At 38.7% G+C, this 13953-nt stretch overlaps 1 protein-coding gene across 1 annotated transcript in view; it reads right to left on the bottom strand.

The window, feature by feature from the left end:
• CUBN (cubilin) overlaps positions 1 to 13953 on the bottom strand; it is a 280069-nt gene that overhangs the window by 213601 nt on the left and 52515 nt on the right. The window contains 3 exon segments of the mRNA XM_032622320.1: positions 7660 to 7790; positions 10554 to 10770; positions 11121 to 11286. Of these exon segments, the coding sequence (XP_032478211.1) occupies positions 7660 to 7790; positions 10554 to 10770; positions 11121 to 11286 (514 nt within the window).

Genomic DNA, 13953 nt, shown 5'->3' with positions numbered 1-13953 from the left:
AAGTAAAGGAAATTGTAATGCTGAGTAATTTCCCTGTACCTTGTCCATATGCAAGTGATTCTTGTAGTACTTGTAACGGGCAGGTGGGTGTGAATCCCTACTGAAATTCTGATTTACACATCAAGCTTCTTTTCCATTGTTGGCACAAAGGTAAAAAACGGTCCCTGAGGTATTCAAATGATCTTCACGCTGTTCACTTTGTTTAACACGCTGTATCCGACAACCTGCCCTCCTTCCCCAACACACCTATAACAAATAAACTCTTACCCATCATTCAAAGTCAAATTCAAATATCACTTCCTCTGTGAAACATTTCCTGATCAAACAGAATTAATGTCCTTGTGCTCAATAAAACTTTATGCAAATTGCAATCTGAACCCCCAATATATATTTTATTGTGATTGTGTTTATGTGAGTATATTTCCTCTACTAAGCCTTTCCTCTCATTCATTGAGATATGAATGGGACCTTGTTAACCTTTATTAATTGTCACCACAGTACCCGGCCCAGATCACATCTAATAAATATTTGTTAAAAGTATATTACTTAATGTGCTGAAAACTAAGAAGTGGGGGACAAGTATCTAACTTCCTACCCTTGTCTCTAGGCCATCCCTACTCCTTCCACTTTTCTCACCTCATTTTCCCCTGTTCTCTCTCCTGGGTATATTGTGATTCTTTAGTATTTTATAATGTTTACTAAATTTAAGTTATAGGAATCTCTGTTTCCAGCCATGGCAAGTAACTAATACTAGACTAGCCCCTCTCCATAACAGCTATAAAACTGGACAAAATATAGGAGGCACTGGACCACAGGCAGTCCAAGACTGCAATCCTTGACAGAAAGAAAATTCATGAGGTAGGAGTCTTGATTTCCTTGGCTTTTTATCTGGGCCAAGAATTTTCTGACCACAGCTGAAGCCAAAGTAGTGAATGACAGTCCTGTAGAGCTGAGGAAGCAGGGATCAGAGTATAGGGCTTCCAAAGGCACTGGCACTGCTCCAGTGAGGAAGACACATACAGAGAGGGGAACCAGGCATCTGCGGAAAGTTCCCTATGAACTCCTGCCAGAGCCTGGACTGGGCAAGCATGGGGTGAGACTTAGAAAGTCATGCCAGAGAGTAGCTCCTGCTAGGCTGGAGCAGGTACACCTGCTACAAATATTAAATGATAGAATATTTAATGTTAAAATTTGACTGTAGTTTTATGAGATTCACATATCTAATTTGTATTACAGAGAGAAAAACAATGGTTCTCTAAACTTAACGTACTTGTTTCTTGAAAGGTTAGTAAGTCCTCTTATCTAACTCTGAAATCTGTACAATGTTCACGTGTTCTTCCCTTGACAGTGTAAATTGCTGTTTATAGAATAATATTGATACTGGGAAGTATCAGTGGGCTTATGCTTAGAGGCGGTATACTGAGAATACGCTAGACTTTGGCTTCCTCTTATGCTTTGCAATAAACCACAAATAACTAAAGTTGAATATATTCCCATAAAAGGATATTCATGTGTTGCCATGATGCTTCTTACATCAACACAAGATACAAACACGAAAAATGCCTTTTGTTTATGTCTTACGTAGCCAAAGGAAAACTCATATCCAATGGCAGTTTGCCCTTTATTATGGTCTAACAACATTTACAAAGAGACGAAGAAGAAAAGTAGATTTCTTCCATCCACTAAATTCAACTGAACTAGCAGTGGGAAAACACATCTCCGAAGATCAAAGACAGCTATCAGTAGGCCTCTCACATCTTTCTTTCTGACCAACTTCAAAAGAAAAAAAAAAGAAAAGAGGAAGTACACAAACATCTGCTGTGGACCACTACAAAATCACAAAACCGTATTTTTCTAAAAATCACAAGGTGTGTCTGCCTCTACTAGGCACCTTTAAATAAGTGTTAGTAACATAGCGTTCAGCTCATTATCCAAGGGAAAATTCAAAACACACATAATCCTCCAACTCAAAACGCAATGATGGTATCGCCCCACGCGATCTGGGTGATGGGAGTAGGATAAACTGACCCTGTAGATAGAAGAATGTATCTCCTAGGGAGACCCTGGATTATGGGTAGCTGCTCCACCACCTCCCTGCTTTGGCTTGTGAGATAACTTTTGTGATTAGCCAATCACACTAGGGATCCACCTATAGGTGGTGCTTTCTGAAATCATCTAGGAAACTTCTTGTGTTTACATGAATACCTATGACCTCAGATTTTCTGATGAACCCCGGAACCGCCATCTGCTTTTATTGGCATATTTGGTTTAACAACCTTCAAAGTGAAGACTTGAGAGAATATAAAATTACAGGTTCAATTTCTTCACGAGGAAAGAAGAAGCCTCCCTAACCCAAATTTAACATTTGCCTACAATTTTCTGCTAGGTGGTCACGGTCATGGCTTTTTCTTTTCCCATATCGATGACCAATTTTAATGAACATGAATATAAGCTAAATCACTAAAGCAGCTATTGTAAAACTGTATTTGGATATCAGTAATTCTATTTTAAATCTGGCACAATCATGGCGGCTTACACCTATTACATAATTTTCACAGAAAATGTCTCATTTTATCTTCCCCAACTATGTGAAACAACCAGGCATTATAACCTCCACTTCTTAGAGATGAGGGTACAGGTGAAGGATATGAGACTCCTGGAGGTTAAGCTCTGAAAATCACTTAGTTCAGACACGACAAAGATAAAATTCAACCCCAAGTGCTTCCTTTCCAAATCCTGTGGTCTTTATTAATCCTGGTTTCTCTAAGCATGAAATGTCAATTTAGAAATGAAGGTGAGTAGAAAACTAAGAATATCACAATGTTTTGTTTAGCATCTTTATTCTAAGAACTGAGAAATATGATAAATAAGATAAATCTGCTGAGCTGGGAAGTGCTGGGAAACCCATATCTACAAAAATATGAGAAACTACCAACCAATGACGAAGTAAATCTTTAAGAGATCAATAGACGTACTTTAAAAAACCTTAAAAATATCTGAATATCTCAGAGCAGAAAATACAGAATTCAAGTTGGATAGAAAGAATCAGAGAGGCTTGTGACTTGCCCAAAGCTTTCCAAGTTAGCAGCAAGGCTGGGACTAGAACCGAGGCTCTGACTTCACCTTCAGCCTTTCTTTCACCAAATAATAGAAAGTATTTTCCCCCATGAGCAGTTACAGCCCAATCCACCATTACACCTCAGTTGTAATTCTACAGCAATTTATATGCTAGGACTTGACTTTCAGAGTCTCTGATGAAATGCAAAGTTTCATTAGAGCCACTTGAATTGCTTGGTGAAAACCTACCCTAGACCTATGTGAATCAGAATACCTGGGTGGGGTTCTGATACCTGAATCTGTAACAAGAAAACCCCACCTCGAGCATCCAATGAACGCTAGAGTTTGAGAACACAGCTCTGCCGGATTGAAGTTTTGAAATAGAAATACACTCTCTCTATGCATTTCTTCTAAAGAAACCCTCGCTTTCCCTTCTGGTAATCATTTCTTGACTTCTCACTCTTAGATGCCTCTTCTGGGCTCAGATCCAGGGTGATGGATGAAAAACAGCACTAAACACCCACTGCCGGGTAGGTGGGAACTCTGAGCGGGGAATGAGAAGGACGTGAAAGCCCACGCAGGCGCAGCGGCCATGGCTCACGAGCCCAGCCGCTCTGCGGCATGTGGGATCTTCCCGGACCGGGACACGAATCCGCGTCCCCTGCGTCGGCAGGCGGACTCTCAACCGCTGCGCCACCAGGGGAGCCCAGGGCCGACTTTTAACCTAATGTTGATGTGCTTCTGATACTTCCTGGACATTTCCCCAAACAACCGTAAAGCTCTTCCCCTAGCAAAAAATAGGAAAAGCCCACTGTCGTTTTACTGTAGCTCTGATGGGATGTTACCAGCCACCCCCATGTGCAGGGCATCGAGAGCTTTTCTAAGAACTAGTCTAGATTTGGTAAAACAAATGAATTCCATGTTTGAACTGGATTGCTTGTGTGTGGCTTCTAAACCAACTTAGCTGTGTATTCTTGGGAGGATAAATTCAATTCTGGACTTCAATTTTCCTCATTTGAAAAATAAGGTAATTGGACTACATAAGGTAATCAGACTAGATTCGTGTTTTGAGTTTTCTGGCACACCATAAAAATACATTTACATCAATCATGCACATACACAGATAATGCAAAGAGGTTTCATGAAGTAACACCAAACCCTTCATGATAAGCTCTGATATTTTCTAGTCTATTCTGATATTTTCTAGTCTAGTCTTTTCTATTCTATTCCATACTTTTCGCAAATGTAGGTAGCAATCTGATAAGATAATATCATGACCCACTGGGGAGTCATGAATGCTTCAATGTTTGAAAAACACTAGACTAGAGGTTATACAGGTTTTCTTCTAATGTTAAAGTAGAAAGTGCGTCAGGTACGTTTCTCTATTCTTTCTTATCCTTTTAAAGTACCCTCTTGGTAGGATTATATTGACGTATATGCAGTAGACGTTGATAGAAAATAAAATTACAGTTTAAATTAAAGTTAACTAATTAAGTATATTGTCTCTGAATTCAAATATTTTGTACGTTAAATTAGCAAACACTTAAACCCCGGGTTCATAAATCAGTTACTAAGAAATTCCTAAGGGTTTCTAGCCGCCAGCATTTTCTAGTTAGGTCTTTGTCTCTGTTGCCCCAGGCACATCTGGATGAAAGCAGAAACGCTGATGGGGGAGGGAGTCAAGCAAGGAGCAGAAGTCAATCTCTTTCCTCCCACACACATATTTAGGGGCTGACATCACAGCCCCATGGTACAACTACAGATGGAAAAGTAACTGGATTCAAGTCAGGAAATTTAACCTTTACCAGATGAAGGCAAGAAACAGCAGAGAAACTCACACCTGTGGTGCCAACGGACTAAAAGCCAACAACCCAGGACTGTCATTAGTGCCTAAAGATAACTTTTGCTAAAGCAGTAAGATAGGATGAGGGCCAGCGACTGAGCGTCCATTGACACTTTTCCCTAACACTGCAGAAAATGTCAAAAATAAGATGACAGCTGAACAGAAAGCATCCCACCACCCCCCTCTTTCCAGGTGGGCAGCGAACTCAGACTCGGGCCGCCCGCCTGGCTGTGACCAGCCCGACCTGCACATCAGTCTCCTGAGCCGTCCTCCCCTGAGCAGTCCTTCAGGGGCGCCCTCAGCAATTCATAAGAGCCCGTCCCTCGTGTTCTCCTCTATGGGAAACCGAGACAGGCCCCTAAATGGTAAGATGAGGGTGCCGTACGGCCTCCCGGATCCCGTGATTAGATTGCTGTTTAGAATATCTGACTGTGGTAGCCAGGCTGATGAAATCATCCAGCAAAGGGCAGGCGCACAGAGACCAGCCAGGCTCAGCCAAGGGGTGGAAAGCAAACGCTTCCTTGTCTGTGATTTCAGCCCCGTCTGGACCAAACACAGCCAAAGTAGCGATGACCTCACGGGGAGGCGGACTGGAGAGTCTTTAGGGTGTGCCACCTCAGGATGTCCTTCTCTCTCATCACCTGTCTTTTCTTTGTCAGTTTTCTCTTCTGTCCAGCTTGCTTCTTTCCTTTCTCAGAACTTACTTTTATTTTACCTGTATCTTATCTTTCTGAATTAAAATTTCTCATCCTCCCTGCCAAATTATTCCTATTGCACTAGATATTGCTTTACAAGCCAGCGTGGTTTTAGCGAGGCTGTGTGAGTCATTGCAGAGATACTGCATATTGTTACAAAGATTTCCATAATATTTTAGGAGGTCCCACCTGTATCGTTTGTTATCTGAGTTACAGCTAGTTTATTCACGCAGCAAATTAAACTTGTGTTCATAGTTGATTAAAGGCAGAAGACATCCAAAAGATCATCAGATCCAATCCCTTAATTTTACAGATGAGAAAACTATGGCCCAGACAGTTCAAGTGACTTGCTCCAAATCCTAATCTAATATTCAGCTGTGGTTTGGGCCAAAAATATGAGGCATATAAAACCACAAATGTATGGAAAATTGTGTGCAACTAGAATTTCTTGAGAAGCCGGTTTTGGTCATTGGATGTGAAAAATCTGAACGAAGTCCAGTAAACATGTCAATCACATAACATAACCAACTGTAACTGCTGGGGATTCAATTTCCCAGGTGCTGGAGCTGGATAATGAACTATCTCGAGAGTGGAGCCCACAGGAGAGAAAGGTGTATGATTTTCTCACACTCAGGATCCTGGAGAAATCTAAAGCCACGCTTCCAAAACAGAACTTGAACTATTACAGAGAACAGCCTGAAATGAACAATAGTGGCCAGCTGCTCTGAGAGGAAATAAGTGAGAAATTGGTGGAAACTCCAAGGGGAAGATTAATTTACCTTTTTTTTTTTTTTTTTTTTTTAAGGGAGTGCGGGCTTTAACAGATGAGAGGCTGGGGAGTTCTGGAGGCAGGACGGTGTCAGAGGGAGCACATCTGGTACAGGGAAACGCTCTCAGTACTTTCTTAAGCTTCCGAGAATTACATGTTTCTGGGACAATCAAAGGTGTGAAATGCTTGGGAAGCTCAGTCACGCACCCCCACCCCCTGTATGTCTACACTGCATAGTATTTTGGTCCATGAACTATCTTTCTAAATATTATGCAAAAGGAAAACCCAGACTCCCTAAAAAGGTACACATCCCAGGTTGGAACAGGAGCCTAAGAAAACATGGCACCCTCCTAAATCCCATAGGTTCTGGGGCTGGGAGCATCTCTGGTTTATGCATGACCTCAAAGACCCTGCTGGCAAAGGGTGTTTGTTTCTCACACTGCATTTGCAAAGAGCAGAGTAATGATGAGAATTAAGTAATAGGAAAAATACACTAAAAGGAAAGAAGCTGAAAAGATTCAATTTCATTAAGTAAAATTTAGAAATGCTCATTTTAACCAAAAAATCTTTCATTTTCTGCCATAGAATTACATGTAGTAGTTTCTTATTCTGTTGTCCTTTTTCTAAGTTCTTTCTTTTTTTTTTTTTTTAGTGGAGTAAAATAAAATTGCTTTACAATGTTGTGTTAGTTTCTGCTGTACAATGAAGTGAATCAGCTATATGTATACCTATATCCCCTCCCTCCTGGACCTCGCTCCCCTCCTTTCCCCCATCTAGGGCATCACAGAGCACCGAGCTGAGCTCCCTGTGCTCTACAGCAGGTTCCCACCAGCTATCTATTTTACACGCGGTAGTGTATTTATGTCAAACCTAATCTCCCAATTCGTCCCACCCTCCCCTTCTCTAATTTCTTAAAATAAGTGTTTGGTCTCTTTTGTAACACTTAATTTTGACAGAATTTTAAGCTCACAGAAAAGTTGTAAGAAAAAGCTCCCAAATTCCTTTTACTCAGATTTACTACATATGTATATTTTGCTCCCATTGCTTTATTATTCCTAAGAACATAAACATTCTCTTACAAAACCAGAGTGCAATTACCAAAATTAGAAAATTTAACATTGATAAAATACTCTTACCTTTTCATTACTCTATATTTAATATGGAAGGCACTTAAGTCACTACACTTTATTCTAAAAGCATCTTTCATTATGTCACAGATTCTGGCATGAAGTATTCTCACAGTGCTATCCTTTAATGCAGTAAGTGAAACCAAGCATACAATGCTATTTTATTACCTGCTGATGCATCAATTGCTTCATAGTTTATTAAAAAGCCTTCATAAGCAAGGTCAGAGTCAGCCACAAATGTAAGCATTAATGAGTTGTCACTACTGGTAAGAGAGGGTGGGATGGATTTTCCACAATATCTATTTGAAACCAAGAAAGAACACAGGTTTAAAAACTTTCAGTATGCTTGAAATGATGTACCCCAAATTAGGACATATAAAAAAATAACAACAATAATATCCCCTATTAACCTTAAAAAACAAGTATATTTCAAGCACAAACCATTTACAAAGTTGCTAAAGATCATCCAATTCATGATTACTTCCTTTAGATGGTTTTATGTATGTGCTTAGCTGTGTGACTTGTAACAGAAGTTCAATGAAATTAGAAATTACGAGCTATAGGAGTCACCATACCGCACATTACTGAACTTATTCATAGAAATGTAATCAACACACTTACGCAACAAAGGAAAACCATGTATTATAAACTCAGAGAGCACAGACTCTAGAGTCAGGTCTATCTCTTAGAGGCTTTATGACTTTGGGCAGAGGACTCAACATCTATGCTTCAGTTTTCCCATCTGTAAAATGGGGGTGATGACACCACCTACTTCATAGAGTTGTTTTGAGAATTGTATGAGTTAATACACTGTATATAAAGAACTCAGAACAGTGCCTGGAATTGTAAGCCTTATACAGGTGGAACCTATTGTCTTTACCCAGCTGGCCTATGCAGAGGTAAGAGTTTGTTTACTAAACCATGTCAAGTTTTTGTTGAAGAAAACAATTTTACTCAGAAAAACTCTTGTAGTAAAGCTAAAAGACATTATGTCGTGAGCTTTTATCTAGAGAAACATTTATAAGAAGGAGTGGCTAGAAAATAGAAATCTCAATTCAGAGAACACTTGGTAAAAGTACCTTAACGGAATGACAGGGGGAAAAAAATAGAAACCAAAATAAGACAAAGTATTAAATATGGGAAATAGATGAGTTAATTTCTGTAAAAGAAAAAGGAAAAGAAAAGGTGTATAATACCATTTCAGTTTTAAAAATGACAATATCTTGATCAAAACAAAGGTAGATGAATTAATTAATATTCTAAATGTCTCTCTATATGCCCATGTCTGCCAAATTTGGACTAGATCATTGTAGTTTATGTCATTCAGCAAAAATTATGTATTTTTCAGTGATTACAAGTCAAGTATAAAAAAGAAATAGAAAAAAAGAAGGAATTTTAAAAACTTAAAGATTAAGACAAGAAAGATCAAAAAATGAAGAGGGAGAATAAAACTGGGGGAAAAAATAAGTTCAAGGAAATAATGGATAAAGAAAAATGTTTAAAAAATGGATGAGGAGGGCTTTCCTGGTGGCGCACTGGTTGAGAGTCCACCTGCCGATGCATGGGACACGGGTTCGTGTCCCGGTCCGGGAAGATCCCACATACCGCGGAGCGGCTGGGCCCGTGAGCCATGGCCGCTGAGCCTGCGCGTCCGGAGCCTGTGCTCCACAGCAGGAGAGGCCACAGCAGTGAGAGACCCACATACCGCAAAAACAAACAAACAAAACAACAACAACAACAAAAAATGGATGAGGATAAAGAAAATGAAATACAAAAAGAAGGGGAAAAAGGAATCAGGAGATATCTATTTCCAACAAAGAGGTAATAACAGGGGCTGGATTTACATAATCTTGTATCTGAAACAACTGAAAATCTGGACAAAAATAGATAGAACAATGGCTCTCAAGACACTGGCTATCAAGCAGTGAAGGACAATGACTCTTCAGAGACAGGAGACAAGTGAGTTTAAAAGCAAAACTGGAAATGATCAAACTGTTTCAAAGTAACTTAACTGCATCCCAAAACAAAGCCCAAGAATACAGTAGTGTCCAGTGCACAAACACAAAATTGAAAATGTGTGTCATCCTATCAAATATTACCAAGCATGAAAAGAAGGAGGAAAGTATGACCCATAATGAGAAGAAAAACTGATCAATCTAACGTAGCAAGAAATGACACGGAGGACTGAATTAGCAGACAAAGACATAAAAATAGTTATAACCGTATCCCGCCAATTTAAGAAGCTAGAGGCAAAAAAATAATGTGTAAAGTAGAGATGTGGAAGATATAAAAGATGGCCCCAGATGAATTTCCAGAAGTGAAAACTACCATGTCTGAGATGAAAAGATGCATTTGGTAGGATTAATAGCAGATAGACACTGTAGGAAAGAAGATTAGTGCACTTGAATGCAGAGTAATAGAAACTTTCCAAAATGAAATGCACAGAGAACAAAGACACAAAATCAAATGAAGAGAATATCAATGAGTTCTGGGACAACATCAAATGGCCTAAGATACATGTAATCAGAGTCCCAAGGGGAGGGGAGACAAAAAAAGCGTTTCAAGAACTCATGGTCCAAAATGTTTCATATTTCATAAAACTGTAAAGCCTCAGGTCAAAGGAGCTCAACAAAATATTAGCCTGACGGAGAAAACTCAGATGAAAAATGAGCACATACAGAATGATGCTACTTTTATATAATTCCAGAATATGCAAACTAAGTTACAGTGATAGAAAGCAGTTTCATAGTTTCCTGGGGCTGGGGATGAGGAAAAAAGTGAGGAATTGTAATGGGCAGGAAGAAGGTGTGAGGGTAAAGGATATGTGCATTATCTTGATTTTGGTGATGGCTTCATGGGTATATCCACATGCCGAAAGGTAATTACTAATGGCCAAGGCTACAGAGTAGTGAGTAGTGATGTAGAAATGGTCACTGAGAAGTGTGTTGATCTCACCTGGTTTTTATAACACAACATGATGGACTTTAAATCCATCACTGAAGCAGGAGTGCAAGAAAGCAGGAAGTTTTTGTGTTAAAAATCGAAAAACAAAATAATCTCACCTCCCAAGAGATGTCCGAGAACCAGTGTCATAAACTTCCAGATAGTCCTTTGTGCAATTGTAATGAAACTCCAGATGAAATTCCCTGAATCTCAGATGAATCAGGTGACCAGGTTGGACTATTACATGCCAGGTACAGTTGACACCATGGGGGTAGATATTTGGATGGCCAGGACTTTGAATGCTTCCTGTTGACTCTGTAAGAACTTTTCCACAAGCTGTTGAAATAAAAATAATAATAATTATCAGAACAAGTAACCAACAAATAAATAATTTCAAATAAAATAATCTGATCATAATCCCTTAAAAGGTCAAAAAGAAAAAGGTTCCTTCTATGTCACTGAAGATAACCTAGTTTTTCTCTTATTAATAAACATCAATTAATTACTGACACGTGCTGATTAGGAAATATATATATTTTCTTTGCCTTTGCGTGTACTGCAAAATTTTTACAGTGTAGATGACTACACATCTGTAGTGTAGATTAAATTTCTATAATAATTTATTTCCATTGTTCACTTATTCTGATACAAGCCCAAGAGGCAAAGTAGGGGAATCAATCTCTTACCCAAAGCCGCAGTACTAAATTTAGCCATGAAACCATGATTTTCAGCAGAAGAACTTTTCACGAATATGACATGAAGAAAATTGTACACGGATGTTATAAACGAAGGTATGTCTGTGCCACAATACTTTTTATTTTCAGGAGAACCCAAAATGGAACTGCTACCAATCTAAGTAAAAAAGATATGTTCAAATTTATTTTGTTAGATATTTATTTTGGAAAACTGCTTCAAAAATAATTTTTTCTAAAATGTTTATTAGTATAGTAAAAATCAATTTTAGAATATTTTAGTCTCCCGGAAAGAAACTCTATCCCCCTTAGCAGCCGCTCCCCATTCCCCTCAAACCCCAGCCCCAGGATGCCACTAACTTACTTTCTATTTCTATAAGATATTATAGAAATAGAATGGACATTTCAAATAAATTAAATCATACAATATGTGGCCTTTTATAACTAGCTACTTTCACTTGGCATAATGTTTTCAAAGTTCATCCATTTTGTATCATGTGTCATTACTTCATTTCTTTTTAATGCCATATAATAGTCCACTGTATGGATATATCACATTTTATTAATACACATCAATTGATGGACGTTTAGGTTGTTTTTACATTTTGGCTACTATGAATAACGACTGAAGTCATTCATGTACAGATTTTTGTGTGGATGTGTATTTTCGTTTCCCTTCAGTGTATACCTAGAAGTGGAATTGCTGGATCAAATGATAACTCTACGTTTAACTTTTCGAGGAACTACCAATTGTTTTCCAAAGCAGCTGTACCATTTAAATGCTCACCAGCAGTGTGTAAGTGTAAAAGGGCTCCAATTTCAACACTTGTTATTATCTGACTTCTTGATTATAGTATCCTAGCGGGTGTGAAGCAGTATCTCATTGTGGTTTGATTTGTATTTCCCTGATGATCAGTGATGTTGAGCATCTTTTTCATGTGTTTACTGACTAGTCGTATATCTTCTTTAAAGAAATATATATTCATATTCTTTGCCCATTTAAAAAATTAGATTATTTGTTTTTAATTTCGATGAAGTCCAATTTTTCTTTTGTTGCATTTTTTTTGTGCCAGATCTAAGAAGGCTTTGCCTAACCCAAGGTCACAGATATTTACTCCTATGTTTTCTTCAAGAGCTTCATAGTTTTAGCTACGAAATTTAGGTCTATGGTCCATTCTGAGTTAATTTTTGTGTATAGTATAAGGAAGGAGTCCAGTTCCACGATTTTGTATGTGCATACTCAGCACCACTTGAAAAAACTACTTTTTCCCATTGAATTGTCTTGGCACCCTTTTCAAAAATCAAGTGGTCATAAAGGTATGAATTTATTTCTGGATTTTCTATTCTGTTCCATTGCTCCATATTTTTATCCTCACCTGAATAACACACTGTCTTGATTATTATAGCTTTGTTCTAAGTTTTAAAATCGTAAGTGTGACTCCACCAATGTTGTTCTTTTTCAACAATGCTTCTGGTTATTCTGGTTCCCTTGCATTTCCAATCGAAGTTTACAATCAGCTTGTGAATTTCTGCAAAAGTGCCCACTGGGATTTTGGTAGAGATTGAATTAAATCTTCAGATAAATTTAAGGAGTACTACCATCTTAACATTATTATGTCTTCTAATCCATTAACATGAGATGTCTTTCTATTTATTTAGATCTTCAATTTCCTTCAATGACATCTTGTAGTTTTCAGAGTACAAATTTTACATGTCTTTTTAAAGCTATATTCCTCAATATTTATTCTTTTTTGCTATTGTAAATGGAATTGTTTCCTTGATTTCATTTTCAAATTGTTCATTGCTAGTATATAAAAAAGTGACTTTCATATTTTGATCTTATATCCCACAACCTGCTGAATTTATTAGTTCTAATAGTTTAAGCGTGTGTGTGTTTGTGTATAGATTCCTTATGATTTTTTATATACAACATCATGTTATCTGTGAATTGAGATAATTGTATTCCTACCATTTCATTCTGGATGCATTTTGTTTCCTTTCCTTGCTTAATTGTCCTAACTAGAATTTCTAGGTTTTTGTTTGTTTGTTTCTTGTAGCAGAAAGGCATTTATTTATTCATTCAACAAATGGGGCTTGAGCTCCTTCTATTTGCCGGGCTCCCCCTCCTCCCCTCAAAAACAAAAACAGTCTCGCTTCCAAGACTCAGGTTGTCTCATCGATTCGAAAACTTTGCAGCAGATATTGATACTCCAGTACTGACCTTTAAAATTTTATCCTCACAAATTCAATCTCATGAATCTATTAACTATCATGGTTCCAGCTGAAAAAGCCCACTTTTCTTTTTTTAACGTTGCCTTCTCGCTTTATGATGTGATAACCTCATAAAAGGACTTTGTGTGTTTAGATCACACACTCAAATATCCCCAAACTTGTTTCCCCCACCCCCGTCCCCATCCTCCCATCTCTGCTGGCTTCCTCGCTGACCGTTTTGGCCCTTCGGGAGGGTCTCTGCCTGTGCGAGCTCGTGGGCATCTCTACCCTCGTGGGTCTTTTAAAAAAAACACCCAAAACCTGCCAACAATGCACATCCTCACACGTTTTTCCACTCTTTGCTTTCTTTCACTTAGTGTCTCCTGGGGTTGGGTCCACATCAGTGTAGGAACCGTCCTGCGGTTTCTAGCAACGGCAGGTTACTCCTCTGAAAGGAGGGACTAACTCATGTCACCTGGTTATTCCTGGTTTCGTGGTCAAGACTAGAAGGTCAGCCTTCGTGTCCAGGTGAGGCAGCTGAGGGCACCGGCGGCCCTCCCTAAACGGCCGAGAGGGAACCCCTAACGTGGCCGCGGGGCACTGTCAGCCCAGAGCC

This window comes from Phocoena sinus, chromosome 2, assembly GCF_008692025.1.
Source record: "Phocoena sinus isolate mPhoSin1 chromosome 2, mPhoSin1.pri, whole genome shotgun sequence".
NCBI lineage: Eukaryota > Metazoa > Chordata > Mammalia > Artiodactyla > Phocoenidae > Phocoena > Phocoena sinus.
The sequence above is the reverse complement of the archived record's forward strand: the minus strand, read 5'-3'. Positions and strand labels throughout refer to the sequence as shown.